General features: G+C 32.6%; 1 protein-coding gene across 5 annotated transcripts in view; it reads left to right on the top strand.

Annotated features, from left to right (window-relative positions):
- Window positions 1-18,318, top strand: part of LOC145692689 (uncharacterized) — a 55,920-nt gene that overhangs the window by 13,949 nt on the left and 23,653 nt on the right. For all 5 annotated transcript variants that reach the window (XM_081768078.1, XM_081768080.1, XM_081768079.1 and 2 more), the window contains exons 3-6: window positions 6,809-6,865; window positions 10,488-10,532; window positions 14,520-14,579; window positions 16,746-16,919. In XM_081768078.1, the coding sequence (XP_081624204.1) occupies window positions 6,809-6,865; window positions 10,488-10,532; window positions 14,520-14,579; window positions 16,746-16,919 (336 nt within the window). The remainder of the gene's footprint in view (window positions 1-6,808; window positions 6,866-10,487; window positions 10,533-14,519; window positions 14,580-16,745; window positions 16,920-18,318) is intronic.

Here is an 18,318-nt window from a genome sequence, read left to right as displayed (position 1 = left end):
GTAATAAAAACAAAACGAGTTTCATATTGGTAGATTGTGATATTCAAACTGCTAGAAATGAACATCTAAGGAATAGTAAGAACGATCAGCTATTCACGAAGTATAGCTCTTAGTGTCTTTAAAAGATAGGAAAATTACCGATGGAATCATTACATAATCTGAAGACATAAGAGAGCAACACTTTATTAAATATGTCGGAAACCATTACCTGGCGAGTTTGGTGTAGCAGTCTATTCCACAAATGTGGCTCAATTAACATAGACCTCAGCAAAGTTTAATAGGAATAAATAAGTATTTTGCCTAAACTCACAATTGACAGTACATAAATATATATAGACCACCATAGCCGATTTTCTACATGTATATCAATGTTAAAAGCGTTCCATCATCCTTATCAAGTTGCAAAGATAAATGCATAATTTCATTGAACGGCATGAGGTAGATTGATTAATCACGACGTTCCTTCATCATGTCATAGCCGGGTCAGGATCTTTGGTCTTTTAGGACGAACATCTGCTCGAAACTTGAACAGTAGTATGACAACATTCTGGTGATGACCACATTATGATTTAGGATACACTCACGTGATCATCCTTGAACATAATATCATTTAGTGAGCACAATCACGGCTCCTACCTATAACCAGGTCATGGATAATCACGTACACACATGAATGTCTTTTAAGTTATCATCTGGGATTGGAAACTTTTAGTTGTACAGCATTCTTTATCACAATGCTAACGTTCTGCCAAATTTCAAACTTCAACTGTTGCAGTGACCAAGAAACTTACTCGATAATTCCCAATTTAACCCTTTAAGGATGCAATAGAACGTCAAATACAAGCTCATGATTCTCTTTGCGGATTTCAACGGTTTTAAGAGCATTTCTTCTAGACACATGATATGCTCCTTGCAATCATACCAATTTAAACTTTTTGTGATGCGACCGTAGGTACACAAGGCTGAACTGAGGTAGGTCCTGGCTGGATCGTCATAATCATAATACGTATTCTGCCATTATTGGGATATCACTTGTTGCAACTGAGAATCTTCTATGTTGCACGCTCTTACACTATCCTATTCGCCTTTACGTACCTTTTTTCTGTTTTGATATCGTTCATTAACTGTAGTTTCCTTTGCTTCATTCCTTTCTTGTCTTCCACCATTCCTTCTAGGACGTCCCTCATGATACAGTGACTTCTTATTCAATGCTTCAAATAGTTTCTACACTTAGTCATAATAATATCTAAAATTGTTCTATTTTACCTTACCATTTCTAACATCCTCCAATTTTTTTCAGGTCGAGCCAGCTAATTCAGCTAACTCTCCACACCAACATTTCGAAAGCTTCCAGTAGTTTTTCATCAATATTCCATACCAAGCATTTTACCAGTCTTATTCAATTATTTGCTCATTGTTAACACAAAATAGTGATTTCTTCCTCCTAAAGGCTTATTTCTCCATTCATATTCTTGATTTAATTCACATCCACATTTCATACAACACTACCCAGGTATTGAAAACTAATCACCTAACAAGATAATTTATAATACAAGTTCGTATATTTTAATTATATTTCTAGATTAACATTGTACAATACATATAAATTGTGTTTTTTGACACGTTTTTTATGTAGAAGAACATATTCTTATTTTTCAGATACGTGTGTTGTCTACACGGCGATATAAATTATTTCGCAAAAGCTAGATCGATCAGGTTTACAGTAAGCTGATGTTTGAGTATAATTCCTAAATTTACTTTCTATTATGAAAAACTGATTGAAGAACAGGGTTACAGAAAAAACTACTGGTTACAATGCTTATTGCATTGGTATACAAATAAGGCTGGTGGTCATATACTTATGTTAATGGAGTACTATTCGTTTAGCGTTAGAATGTTTACATATTCTGTTGAACAGTTAGACACTCTTCGAGTCTAAGTTCAAGTTGAAGAAAGGTTCTAATTGACTTATCGCAGCTACCATCGCTCCTAGCTATAGGTTATATAAAGTTTTCAACCACATGTACTTGAAAATAAATATTAAAAGTAATATTACAAGAAGCAGACGAGGTAGTTGAGAATTTAACTTAGCGGCTTTTCTTGAATAGTATGGTTTAATTACGAAACCATTGCACAAATAGTCAAATGGTGCCGTCAAATAATATATTTCTGCTTAATAGTGGGTGACTAAGTTAGCGTTCATAATTTCTAACTCTAGATGAGAGATATAGTAAAGAGAACTAGGAAAGCAAAGTAATGCATATTTAAATATAGGAAATTATTGAGAGGACAATTGATGTTACCTGTTTTTGTCAAAAAATTATACAACAAGATGAAAATTTAATTTCTGCTTCGTTTCTGGCTTTCCATGGAAAGATAATTACGAAATCATAAATTTCTATACATAACAAAGTAAACCTTTACAAGGCAAGTAAACCTTTCTCATGACTACGTGATTAGTAATAAATCAGAATGATTAACTTTAGATTCAGATGATACTACATGTTTTTGACAAGGATCCTATCAGTAATATGGAAGAAGAGAAGATGATGCTATGTCTGCGTGTAAATGATTACCAGGATATAAATAAACTATTTTATTGTTGCTGGATTTTGTTGAGATAAAAATGAATGAAGAAATACAATGAAATCTTTAAGTTTAAGGTCATACGTTCATGGCCTTTAGGTTAAGGAAGACGGATGATTTGGACAAGTGAACGTTGGTGGAAGATTTGAAATGAAATGAAATGAAATTTTCGAGTTTTACATCCCACAGTTATACCGGCTAGGCTAAAGGAGATGGTGGTGGAAGATTTGATAGAATGAGAATGTTATAGGGAAGGGAAGACCGCGAAAAGAACGAACATACTTATCGAACCGATATGATGTTGCTCACGAAAAACTTACTTGGAAGGTAATTAAACACGGACTTCGCACCAGAGGTGAATGCTTTACTACTGGGCCATAGTGCCTCACAAAATGAGTGATACAGAATGATTTTTTAAACATTGAAACACAAATATATATTAAGTTAGTACAGGAGAAATAACCACAGAACTTCATTTTTATCTGCTAAACGTATTTCAGGTATTAACGTTATATTCATAAAGTGTTTCCTGCTGATTTCAATAAATATATCCTGATATACTATTCGGCCCCGTGAGTAACAAGAATGGGAAATGGCGGTAACTAAATAACGAGGAATTGTATAATTTATACCATTTACCAAACATCGTTAGGGTCATCAATGTAGAAGGCTTAGGTGGTTAGGTCGTATAGTCAGAATGGAAGAAAATTGAAAGTGATTTTCTTCTTCTTCAAACTTTTAACTGGACATGCAATCGCAAGACGACCATTAGAAACTCTAGGCGCGGATGGGAGGACAGTATCAACGTGCATCTCACAGAAATAGAAATACAAAATAGAAACTGAAATTGTTGGCTAAGAAGTCAATGGGTAACTTTAGTGACCGCAGCATTGAACCTCCCGGTTCCATATATTATAGAGCTAATTAGTTAGTTAAGTGAGCTAAAATGCAAAAATGTATTTTTAACCCTAGTTTTATATCGTAGGGTCCAGCAGACCCTAAGAGGCCATACTGCTCAATTATTTCCTTACCTTTATAGGTAAAATACAGTAAATTTCTGACATCTTCTGACATCACTTTTACAGTATTTTTAATGATTGTAACAGATGTTGTTTTTACAAAGTAATAATTGTGTAACTTATTGTTAAATTACCCTTCTTTTTTCTGTCAATTGATCTATGTGACTCTCAATTGGGAGTCTGTTCTTTCGTACTCATTAAGAGATTTTAATTTATATTGCTGAGACTTTCTGCTAACAAACCTCGAGCAAAATTCTTTCAATAATGTTCTTACTCTGTTATTGATTATGCTGAGGAACTAGAGCGATCTGTTTGCAAAAAGAAAATTACTAGGAAAGAAACACATTTAACGAATTTATTATATTAATCCTCTATTAATGTAATAATGACGTAATTTTCTCAAATAAGGCTAATGGCAGGAATCTTCTCTTCCTTCAGCGTATTTGTTTGTGGTCCAAACCCCCAAAGTGAGCTATATTAGTAGCGCATTAACTTCGCATTCGGGACGCAGGGGTTTGAAACCAGCTTCCTGCCAATATAGCTTATGTCTTTTTTGTTTTCTCGTAGTCACACCAGGAGAATTAAGAAATTATACGTTCAAAAGTAGGTTCAGGACTAATTCTTTCATTCCTTTCTCTTCCATATACCAATCTGAGCGATTGATATCTGAAACATAAATGAATGATCCTACTTTCAATAATATCGAAGGGATGTTTCATATTGTTGCCTCTTATTACTGTATATCCTACAATTCACATACGTCTTTCAAAAAGTTTATTGCAATTTCTTCCAATCAGAGAAGGAAAAAATACGATTTTTCTAATTTGCTGTGTTGTCACTCTTTCAGTTTCTACCTGCAAGGAATTCAACACTATTGTACTGTAAAGTATAATTTATTTGTTTCCCAAAACACTTAGCTTCTCGGGTGCAATTATTTGTTCCTCATCGTTATGTCTCAATTTTAAGAGAATTCGAACTGTTTGAACAGGGGGAAATATTAGCTTCGTACTGATTGAAGATACTGATGAAGAAAGTGAAAGTAATTTCAGTGAAGACGAAGAATTAGTTTTGTCACCAGAAAATGACTATACCAATCCTACTGGTATTCTGGAAGTAAGTGAGAGTGAAGATGAAGTGGATAAATCGAATATGAATGATCAAAAAGAGAAAGTAAATATATTATTGTGAACAGAGGCGATCAACCTCTGCAGGTTTCTGAGAAACGAAAAACGGGATGTACTGGAATCCCGTGCCGTTACCTACTCAACAAATGCTACCTTCAATCATGAGACAATGTGACAGACGTGATTTCATCGAATTCTATAGTTTTTTCGATTTGATGATAAGCGAAGATTCGCAAATAGACTGAAAGAAGAAAAACTTGCTCCCATCCGGTTTATTCGAGAATATTTTCTTGCAAACTGTAGAAATTATATTCCAAGTAATCGTGTAACACTCGATGAGCAACAGTTTTTTTATTTCATGATCGCTGCGGTTTCATTCAACATATGCATAATAAGCCAGCTAAATATTCTATAATATATTTTGGTAATGTGATGCAGTAAATTATTTTGCACCGAATGGTATTCCGTACGTAGGAAAGCATATAGGAGGTACTGTGAAGAGGAATGTGGCTCAGAACGTTGTGAAGAAACTACAAAATATTTCTTGAAAAAGTGGAAGAAACGTTACTATGGACAATTACTGTACAAGTGAAGAATAAGCTGCCTACCTGCTAACTCAGAATCTCACTCTAATTGGAACGGCGAAGATGAACTGTCGTTAAATTCCAGACATTTTGCAATATAGTAAATCTCTTAGTCCATCTGTCTTCTTCGGACTCAATGAAGACCTAACGATTCTGAGTTATGTACTAAAGACAAGCAAAACGATGATTTTACTCAGAACGCAGCATCATGATATCGCTGTTTCTAACACAAGTAAGAATTAACCAGGTATAATTCTATAATTTAACATGACAAAAGAGGGTGGAAAAATTTGACCAAATTGTGAGAGAATTCACAACAAAACGGACAGTAATTTAGGATACTAGCATCATTTTGTGGTAGTATTTATTTCTTGCTTTTGCTAGTTAAATACTAGTTCGTATATTTTTTACATAAACATTATATTTGCAACATGTTTATAAAACTTGCGAAGAAAGTACGTAACAAAAATCACTTCTCATAAGAGGTCTATTCTCATTGTGAGAAGGTAAATGCTAAGCAATTGGAATACTATGCTATAACACTAAAGTTATTCTAATCATAATGACATAATTGCATAGATTTACTTATTTACCAGAAAAATCGATATACGTATTAATTTCCATTGTACTTCGCTAGAAACTACAGTTTATATAACTGTTAGAAATAAAACTGTGATATTAGAACTAAAATTTTCCGGAGTTTTTTTTACAGATTTGGGAAATTGCTAAAATAATTAATAAATGCGTTTCAAACCTAAAGTTACCTTCAATTTTACTTAAATGGAGATACGTGATATATCATATTCTAAAACATATTTGTCACCTAAGCCTCATTGTAATATAAATTATACGGTATAACATTTTCTAATACTATTATACACAATTCTTCACATTATTATTAGACTAAATCAGAACGCATGCTGTATACATCGATTTATTTAGTTTTATTACGAAACTAGCTTTGCGGATTCCAATCTATAAAACATTTCAAATTATAACTTTCAGAGCAGACACTATAAACTTCAATAATTTCAAATTAAGTTACATAATGCGAAAGATTTAATACAAATATTCTTTGACATCAAATATTAGTTTTTAATCTTTATTTGAAAGATATGCAGAAATGAAAGAGAGAGTCAATTACAAATATTGATTCTTCTTTCACATTAAGACCTGCCGTTGTGTCAAGTTTTTGGCTGTCTGTGAATCTAGTTCTAAGTTTGTTGTTAGACCATTCAACTCTTTACGGTAGTTTGAGCTTCAACACATTGTGTTCGAAAGACAATTACAAATATTTATATATTTTGTTCTAAATTTGCTACGTTTTCACATACAAACGGCCAGCTGGAGAAAAGGAGTAATGCTGTGAAAAAGTATAGTGTCGTTTGCTTCTAGGTCCGTTTTACAACATAATCTTAAACATTCATAAATAATCCTAAACAATTCACTTATTTCAGTAAATGATATACAGTCAGAGCTTATGCTTTTATTTCAGATCATTCCCGGATGATTGGGTTATTATTTGGTGAAAATAACGATCTGCCACGTAGAGGTAAGTAATCAATTTAAAAAGATTAGGGATATATTCATTTTAACGTATCATCTGTGAATTTCATAGACATGTGTTCTAGAATGTTGGCATACGTTGTCATTGAAGCATGGTTTACCTTAATGTTAAATGAATGATTAGAAGGCCTATCCTCTTAACTCAATTCAAGATGAATTTCAATAGTTGGCGTGTGGAGTAAAATAGAAATAAAAGATTCTTACATTATACTTGTGATTATTACCTTTGAGATATGCTCATTCAATTATAACAATCCCATATTTTGATTCCCCAACTTTTCCGTCCCTTCTAGGGTATGTATAAAAAAAGTCGAAACACATGTGAAATTATTTTAAGTGAGAGTACCAATACCAGATTTAATGTCTTTAAACTTAACAGATTCAGATATTCTTATACAGGGTGTTTCAAAGCAAGATAGATGAAGTTTGAGAGGTGATTTCTGACTTCAGGATAAATCAAAAAGTACAAACCAACCTGGATACACAAATTTCGGAGTTATGGGCTACTCAAAACATAAGAAAGTGAATTTTAAAGCTTCATAGCTCCAAACTTAAGGGATCTACCTTAGTCGGGTCAAAACTTCACGTGAGAACTAGTATGTGTACTATTCAAATATAAATGGTTCAGAATGCTGGGGTACTTCCGCAACAATTTTTATATAGATAGTTGGTGAGTATGTTAGACGTAGTATTCTTATGCGTTCTGTTCTAGATGTTAATAAATATAATCAGTGCAAATCAAAAGGGAAACAGAATTTTACTTACAGAACGCTTACAATTTAACTTGTTCATGACTTTTTCTGTGTTTGCAGTCTATTTCTTAGCTTATTTTCAATCAACTTACAGAAACTTATTGACCATGTTAGAGAGTATATTCTGAAAGCTCAGTTACAGTTCTTATTTCTGAAAACTGTGTGCCTAGGTACCAAAAAGTCATTGTGATAGGGATGTGAATCTATTAGTTTAACTTAAAAGAAACATAGCTAATTACATTTCATACCCTGTATTGTCCTTCTGTTCCATAAATACTTCAATGGTTTGTGTTTCACACAAAATTAAAGTTTGTGTCATAAAATCTGTTTTATGTACCAGGTGGACCATTCATCAAGTTCACAACATATATCTTTTTCTTCAAATATCTCCTTTCTCTTTCTCTTTAGCGCAGAGTCGGAGAACCTTCAATTTAAAAGTAAATTGCATTTAATATTAAGATATGTTGTGTAGTAAATATCGAAACTTCTAGTTCTTACTCTTGGCATATACCATACATGCAAACAAATATAATGTACCAACTAAGTAGATCTCTTGTTCCTTTCCAAATAATGTGAAACATCGTTTAGAACAAAATATCAGCCGAATCAACAACGTCAACACTGTTAAATTTAAAATATATATTAAAATTCTTCATTTTATTTACTTTAAATAAACTTTATGTGCGTCTTTGCCAATATATATCTCTTCTTATATTGGAATAACGCAGTTTCCAATTTGTGCCTTTGACATGCATCTACTTCAGTAGCCTATATGAGATTAGATCGAGAACTATTTTTAAGGATATTTTGAGTGAATTATTGCTATTCAAATTACTCGTAATAGTTGTCAGAGTAAGATGAATGGAAGCAATGGATAATTCCAGTAACATACCGCAGTAGCACATTAACTATCGAGTAACAAAATTGTAGATAAAGGAAGAAAATTTAGATTATAGAATCGTGTGTGTCCATCTACCATATCAAGGTCACAACATTTTATTTTAGCGTGTTGTCAAATAAATACGTGCATACATAAAACGGAATGAAGTTAAATCAATTACCAATGATAACACAGACACATTATAGTTTAAGCTATAAAATTCTAACCAAATAACAATTCTAACACAACTTATTTTGTATGACTCAGTAAAACAACATAGTTCTATCACATAATGCGTAAGCCAACATATATCCGGACTAAAAATACTATAAAAGTACCGCGAGCAATGAAAGACAGTAAAACAAACTTCTAGGATAATATTTCATCTGTTAAATTCACTGGGACGTTGGAGAAAGAGATTATCAATATCATTATTTCCTTCTCTTATCCATAATATTTCCTTTAAGAAGCAAGTTTCACAAAACACTTTTTGGTTTTTGTAGCGGTTAGATTTTTTTTTATCTCTATCTCTTAGTTGTTTATAAGTGTGCAAGATTCTGGATAATTTGAAGTAGGTTCCTTTGCTCTAGCGTTCTTTGCTACTAACGGGGTCAAGTTGTGAGTGTCTTGACGCTGCGGGGTTAGCCATCAGCACCAACTGCATTTTGTGGAATCATTCAATGCTTGTTCGGAAGCAATGGATCGGATTCGGTATAATAGCTATCGAAACGAGGTAGGTGTAACATAACCTAATTTCGGAATCAACGAAGTTAAATGATAAATATTGTAACCTATTGATAGTAGTATGGAAGTGTTCAAGTTTGTTAATTATGAAGTTTTATAAGGAAATCCTACTTCGTGTAATTCTTTTTAAGAAAGTTATGATCCCATTTGATATGTGAGGAGTGTTTGACTAAAGATATGGACGTTATTTCATTATCTTGGTCAATTTTGACTCAGTGTTCAGGAAGTATATTCACCTACAGTATTAGATGAAGTTTAGTAAGTGCTATGTTCATCGAAGGTCTCCTATTATACCATAGATACTAATATTCGTAAGTTTTTTTTTACTTTTATAATTCTTGTTAATATGTTTGCTCATATAATTGAAGATTATTGTAAAGAGATCAGTTTTGCACTAGAAGATGAATTCGAAATGAACGAAATTAGTTTCTTCTGACTTGACAACACACAACGTATCTAAATAAAACTTCGAAAATGATCATGGGGCCATTTTCATGTATATGTTCGTAGTTTCCTGGCACACAGCAGGCCCTTATCGGAGTACTAATTAAAGTGCTTCTCCAGTATTGACGCCAAAGATTCGTGAAATTGAAAAAATAAAACAAACCGCATAAATCTGCCCCCGTTATATCGCGTGGCACAATCTAATGTAGAAAATATGTTAGATTGTGATAGCCGAAGCAAGAGTTCTATGATTGGTTCAACTTGTGCCTCTGGTGATACCAATTCAGTATTTAATTTTTTCACATCAATCACGCTAAGAATTGCACCAGAAAATATTTCTCGTTCATGGGATACTAAAAACAAATTGTTTATGGCAGTAGCAAATATTTATACTATTGTATATCATCAAAAGGATAAAGGTTCAACTGTTTTGACCATTCCGTTTACATTCATAGTCTCAACTGTTAAATGATCTACTTGAAGCCAGATATTTCACAACTCTATTAACTTAAAGTCCCTTAGTAAACTGTGACCTCACAGGGACATTAAATCATTTTAATTATACTAGCTTATCAACACAGACGGTTTTCCTTGATGTCTTACTTCTAAATATGACTTCAAATACCTAACACATTTACGTCATTGTCATCCTCTAGCACTAGATTGTATTTTATTATACAATTTTAATCGCTTTGTGTATTCAGGTAAAGATATGTTTTGTACAATACTATCGAAACGTCTTAGACATCACTTGAAGAAAATACAATGCCTATACTCAATATTTTCAGAACGACATGCTTTGTATCGAGAGAGTAAAACTGGGAAACAATCAGGTAAATATAGAAAATTCATAATCGTTTTTATAAAATTAATTACTAATATGTATTCATATTGTGAACATTATTTACAGTCAATTATATTTATTTTCTTGTTTCAGCGAATACTACTGATTTGAGCTCAAATTGTAACATTACCGAAGCCAACAATCTATTTCCATATCTTAATACGCATCCCATTCGATTTATGAATATTAGATCAGTTTATCGTCATTTAGTAGTATAGAAAATATAAGCCCTATAGAAACTATGTATAATTGCAGTAAGATTTTTACTTATTATGATCAATCTAGTAGCTCAAGGACGTATTTTATTTTAAATTGGTAGTCCCATAATTCAAACTAAAGCGCAGTAGCTTTTTACAGCAACATGCACTATAATCATTTCCAATTACTGGAATACTAAACATACATATTTACAAACTAGTTTCTACTTTTAGAAATTATATTAGTTTGTACATAAAACGGCTTTATCATTCTAAATTTTCTTTTCATTTACAAACTGTTTGTTCAGCTGACCAGGCCTCTTATGGATGCATAATTAAACAGCGCTGATTTGCTGTAGTTGAATGGCAATGCCAGTATTCAACAAATTTAAATATTTACTGAAAGCTATTTTGTGCATATACAGAACGGAAATAAATTACAAAAAGCAAGGATATAGATTCATTTAATTTCATCGAATATTATCGAAACTAAATACAAATCAGGAAGCAATGCACTTATGTGAGCTTATCTCGGTGCTGCAACGTGGCAATGCATAGTTATCTCAGTGCTGCAACGTGGCTATAAAAATAAAAATACAATGTGACCAAATATTTAACGAAAATGTATATTAGGTTTGCAATTCTAAATTACTCAAATACTTTATGTTTAATGATTTCCAATATATATATATATATATATATATATATATATATATATATATATATATATATATATATATATATATACCTCAACTGCAAACTTTAATTTCGTCTTAAGAATCGCTTTGAAATATTTCAGTATTGTCGCAAGTAAACCAAAAGGTTGCAAATCAAGATCTACATTATGAGAATTAAAGTTATTCTTATGTAGTTGAACTACCGAGAAGAGCAGGAGAGAAAACTGAAATCATGATAATGGATTTATTTGCAGCCAACTTTCAACTCTAATTGTATCATATCAAGTTAGTTTAACTATATCTTCTAAAATTCGTTTGGATGCCCTAGTTATTGCAAAACATTGCCTATCACATAGATATCTCAAGCCAGGGACATGAAATGCGGCATATCGACTCATCAAAACAAAACAGACGGATGTGCTGACGCTAAGGGACCATATTAAATATGTAGGTGTATGATCTACTATGAACCACTGTAAGTCTAAAAGACGCGTAATTAATTCTCAAACTTGCTACATGTATAATTTATAATCCAATAATAAATACTAGTGGTGAACATTCTAAGCGTAGGGATTATACGAAATATCTATTTTTGGGATCACTAAGCTGATTAGGAGTAATCTCAATGATACTTGATCCCAAGTTAACTCGAGTTATTAAGATTCTCACAACACCCCTACAGTTGTAGATTTCAAAGAGTAGTAAAAGTAATCTTAAAAAGCGATATCAGTGTTGAGTTCATACATTTCGAGATCGCTAATCTGGCAACCGACAATTCATATGTCGTTCAAGTGATAATTCAGACTCAATCGGAATGGAAATAAGATATCATGAAAAATAAAATATCCAAACAAACCAAGATCAGTGTTGAATACGATGTTTTGTCGATCGCTTAGATGATTAGTACTAGTCACGATGACATTTATGCCCAATTCAAAGCAAGAACGGGAGTTTGAGCTGGACCATTAATTGACACTTGCGGTGCATTTCTTGTATTTTATTCTACTGATTTTCTAACAGATTTATCACGAAGTACGCTGTACATGCAAATTGCTATATATCTATGTAAAACGGTGTATATATGTGTTTATGTATTTAAGTATTTACCAACACAGTTCTAAAATGTCTGAAGTGATTTCAACCACACGTGGCACACTTATGACTTATAACTCGGAGTGAAATTTTGTTGAAATAACAGACTCCTAGCTCCTCTACGGAAAGTGTAGGAAGTGGTTACATTTGACAGGTCAACTCACTGACGTTATTGTCGAATTCATTGAACTTGGGGACGCAGATGAAAATAGTGAGTTTCTCAATGTCGTACTTTTGGGAAACACACAACATTGCAAGTGAACCATAAGAGATGACAGTTAAACGTAATCGACAACGGCCGATATTACTGCCAAATTCATAACTGAGCTGATTCACTATGAATGTAATGTAAATCCAGGTAAAGTGAAAACATTCTTATAAAGCTGGGAAGGGCTGACATATTTGTGTAATGTAGGCGATTGAAATAAGTGGCAGTTAATAATTTTCTTGGTTCCTGAGATAAAAAAATGGCATTTTTGATGTCGTTTGAAAACAAGGTGAGTTCGTATCAACAAAGGAGATAAGAAAGTATGAAAAATGAAATTCCCAAAATTACAGAAATTAAAGTCAATTTCGTATCTTTGTGTTTTGGTAAATGGCAGAAATGTCTGCAACAAGAATTGGATTACTTTAATTCCTTATTAAAGTTGTTTTTAATAAGATAACTTGATTAGAAATGTATTATAGAAGTGGTAGAGCGTTTTAAGATTTATGCCCAAAGTAAAGTATTTTATTAATTTGAGTCTTTACACGTTTATTGAATTACGTATTATAAGGAAACAAATTCAAACTGTATCCATCAGTTTTATCAATCCATCGAAAGAGTGAGCACTTCCGTTAGTTATTAGGTAAGAATTATACTATATTTACACGCAATTATATTTCTATTTCCACATTCTATTAAATAAATCTGTTGACAATGATTCAAGACCGTTGCCAGAATTAACTTAAAAGGAATTCGTTCTCTTATTAGCTTCTACGGGCTTTATACCAATTGGTCTATGAAATTCTTTTTCTTATTAGCTTCTACAGACTTTATCCCAATTTATCTATATACTATATTTTTATACATATTAAACATATTTCTAATAATCTATCCATTCGTAATTTCCTTGTATTCTAAAGTCTTCCCACATGTTTTGTTTAATAGTTCTCTTAAAACGTTCTATTAAAATGTTTTAATAAGAAATCTGCTCAATATTGATTAATTCGCAAACACTCATCTCTCTATGCCACGGTTCCCAAGATATGGCTCTTAAATACTCCAAAATCCGAATCTTTAGGCCAATATCTCCGTGGTCAGTTGGCCAGTGCCTGCCGGTTACTATTTGGCACCAGAATATTTACTGGCCTCTTAGGTATTGATCAACACCAATATAATCTTTTTATGACTTACGGTTCTCGAAATATGGCTCCTAAATCTCCCGAAATCGGATTTTTTTACAATATCGTGGGAACGGGAAGAAGGACGTGAAAATTTACATAATTTTCTCAGATCGTTTTTGATGCTGTATCGAATTGAGGGCTAAAAATTGAAAAATTCTCAAATAACACATACACACACATACACACACAGATATAGATAATTCAGTAACTAACATTTCATGTTCGTTGAAAGTATCGACGATTTGCTTTGGGCATAGTTATTCCTTTCATCATTAAAACCGGCGTAGGTAATAGGTGGTTTTGTCCTAGAAAACAAGAAGAAAAGATCCTAAGGTGTGTATTTACAGATCTTGCTAGTCTAGTGCATGAAACGTAAAATAGTAACACTCCATGAGTGTCATAGTAGTCTTGAATATGTTCAGTATAGAATAACATCGTATTGTTATGATATCCTTCGTATTTGTATGTAAAGGCTAAATATTAATATCATATAATATATTTTAGTGTAATTTCAGAATATTGAACCTCGTATGTGGTGCAATATCTAATTATGTCTAATTATCAACAAACTTTTCACTTGATATTTTCCTACCATCTGACATGTATTCTTCTCCTCTTTTAAAGGCAGAAATTTTAGACATAATACTCCAAGATCGAGATATGGTTATTGGACATCATCTCCGCGTAAGTCTGTTTCTCCTTTGATAGAGAGTAAATAACTAATTCACAGTCATCTGCAATATTTTATCGTATACGTTTGAAGTAAAATATCATATTGAATGATTATTTTCTTGGTTAAATGAAGTAATTAAATACCTAGTAGAAATGTGATAATTTTTACATTAGTAAAGAAATAAAATTACATAATATAAAATCGGCAATGGATCCACAACTGTCCAAAGAATCGAATTGCAATCGAATCTTTTATTTTTCAAACTATTGTTTCTGTTCCTATTAAATGGATGTCACTTTCGTCAGGAATATATGATGTGGACTCTAACTTCTAATATCATTGTATAAAGCGATAACTGTATTAACAGTGTAAGAATTTTGTTACAAAATACCAAAACGTGTCTTTTCTTTATTTCGGATCCATTTTGAAGTTTATCTTCTTATAAACCACGGTACCAACATTGATAAGCTTATATTGGACAACTAGCGTCAAGAATTATTGTCCTATGAAGTGACACTATATTTTTTTGTCAATAATGTATTAAAATTTGAAAAGAAATTAGTAATTCATGTAAAGGTATGTTAAAGTTATAATTAGCAGAATTGCCCTCTTGTGTTATATTTTCTTCGCATCAACATCATATAACTGAACGAAATTAATAATAAATATAGATATCAAAATAAATTTCTTGATATCTATTCATCCATTTAATCAGATTTTCGTTTTTTTAACCTTCCAACCTAACTTAATTAGTACTATGCAGCAACGTGGAAATCTCTTGCAATAATCATCAATAAAGTTTAAGCTGATTCAAGTAGTATGTTAGAGTCCAAATGTTACTATCAGTAGGTCGTAGGGTTTACATTGTTTACTTTGCCACGAATGCTTGGAATGCTGACACGACTATAGTTTCTCCTAAAGTTTCCTAAAGTTTTCCTTTCCTTCCACAATGTTGAGTGGGAGATGTTGATGAATGAGGAATTATGGAATAAAAGAAACTGCTGTATTTGCAATTGGTGGTGTCAAATTGACTAACGTTCCTGTTGTACGTATAACACCTTGATTGACTGTGACATCTGTTACCGTATCTACTTACTGTACTACAATTGTTACTTTCCTTGTGCCCATATTTGAGGTACTCTAGGAGTGCAAATATTTTCTCACGAATTCCTTTCTTATGTAACGGCTCAAAGAGCTTTCATAATAGTCACCGCCAATTTGAACTTTTTTTCTAGAAAAAAGGTTTATGTTTCTGCACATGAAAACAATGATAATGGGAAAATCCTCTTTAGCCATGTCCGTTTTGGCATCCCCCACACTCGACATAAAATATGACGATATTATTCTTTCTTTAAAACTTTAAAATCATACTCGCAACATTGTAAACTGTTTACAGGGGATGATCATTAACGGATCATACCCTGTAAACAGTTTTCAATGTTCGCAGTCTGATTTTAACGTTGTAAAGAAAGAATAATATTGTCACATTTTGTCTCCTCTGGGGGGACGCCGGGACCGACTTTGTTAAAATATGCCTAATACACTATTATTTTATGGAATTTGACATTTACCAATCAGATTATTAAGCACTTAAATTCGGATAACTCTTTGTACTTGAGAATATTTTAAACTCAAATACTTTTATATCTTATGTAGTCAGATCATATATAATTATTATTTTTAATGTATATAAATAGTAGTCTCTTGAATTGACATATAACCGACTGCTAAAATCTCCAGGAAAATAACATACAATGTAATTCATTTTAATTTTCAAAGAGATTATTAAGTGTGTGTTTATACCGGGCGAACCACAATTTGCAACAGTATGTTATTATAGTATTTTATTTAACAAGGACATGCAAATTTTGTTTATACTAAAATCGATATGTAACTAAATATAGTAAAACGCAAATACCTATATTATACTCATGAATCTAATAGAATATACAAACCTGTAAAGATACTAGTAAAAAAGAAAACATTTTTCTCTATTATAATGTCGTAAGATATTAAAGTTGTATTTATGGTACTAAAAGTTTATGCATGTGGGATATCAAACTTAAATATTATAAACATTACTTAGGAAATTTTCTTCGATGAAAGAATTAGACATATAACACATTGTTTGGTAAGACTTAAAAGATATTGAAGTTTCATATTTGTTCTTTACTTAGAATGTGGTCCATACGAACAACATACTCAGTGTGGAGGTAAGTGTCAACACACCTGCACTAGATGGGAACCTCTTTGCAATGTGCGTTGTGAACCAGGATGTATTTGCATTGAAGGATACGTTCGCAGTGACAGGAACTTTAAATGTATTCCAAGATATCAATGTCAGTATGAAGGTATGTATTTTATGATTATGATAGCATTTATAATATTCTCGTATGGTTGAGTTTCAAATTACAATTGACGTCTATTACTCTTATATTTAGAATTAAAGTTTGAAGTCAGAAATGTAGAATATAACCTAATTAATTCTAATTAATTGCAAAAAAAATAACAAATTAACAAACTTCTTTTACTGATAATGTTGGTTTGTTGTAAGCAAGGAGAAGGTGTTTTGTTAGAATATTTCGTTATGTGTCCAGAGTAGTGGTCCTAACTACGTCCAGAGTAATGGAAATAATATACGTCCATAAATGGCTAGACCAGAGATCTGTTAAGCACTGGTTGGATTCCCGCGAGTTCGTTTTATTATCCCCAAAATTGGGATTTAAAAAATTACGGAGGTAGGATCAAGTAAATCATGATTTCATGGAACTATCGGAGATCTTCTAAGGGAGTACCTTAAAAGCAAACTAGACATTTTAGGTCAGTGGTTCTTAAACTTGATGTTACCACGACTCACATTAAATATATAAGAAGTGTTTGGTGGACCACCTACTTTTAAACAAATATACATTGTCGTTCTACGCAATGTGGTGTATTTCAAACCAATTAAATTTTGTAAATCATATTTCTAATTTTTCCATAGAAAGATAACATAAAGCTAACACCATTCCCAATTTAATGTCCTACCCGTGATAGATTTTGACTCACTCATCTCTTTCCATCCTAATCCTGCATCTCTACTGCCTGTACAACTGGGCAAGGCCCTGAGTAACCACTTACTTTTCACTTCATTAACAATCGCTTCCAATTTTCATTTAATGAATGGTACGTATATTACAACATATGTTTCTACATCAAACTAAAATTTTTATAATTAATTTTATAAGAAAATCTCGCGACTCACCGAAATAACTGCCCGCGAACCACACTTTGAGAAACAATGTTTTAGGTTAATGCATTCCATAAATTCCGTGATCTTGTGGGGAAAGTTGTTGAAGTGGTTTGAACGCTTGCCAGAGATATATGGTGGGTCTAGGTCAAAACCCCCACAGCCAAAACCCCCATACTCAAGAAATGTCAAAACTCCCACACAATCGGTCATAACTCCCACACAAATGGGCAAATCCCCCAAATTCACGAACGGTCAAAACCCCCACAGCCAAAACCCCCACACTGAAGAAATGTCAAAACGCCCACACGATCGGTCAAAACTCCCACACAAATGGACAAAACTCCCACACATAGCAACGGTCACAATCTCCACATAAATGGACAAAATCCCCACACAAATGGACAAAACGCCCACACAATCGGACAAATCCCCCACACTCTGAAAATATCGTGATTGCACGTCTTTGTTGCGGCTCTTTACGACGCCCAGTTTAGTGTTTCTGTCATTACAAAACAGTG

The sequence above is a fragment of the Thermobia domestica genome, chromosome 8 (genome assembly GCF_964235325.1).
Source record: "Thermobia domestica chromosome 8, izTheDome1.hap1.1, whole genome shotgun sequence".
In the NCBI taxonomy this organism is placed as follows: domain Eukaryota; kingdom Metazoa; phylum Arthropoda; class Insecta; order Zygentoma; family Lepismatidae; genus Thermobia; species Thermobia domestica.
This window is presented reverse-complemented; position numbering and strand designations above follow the sequence as displayed.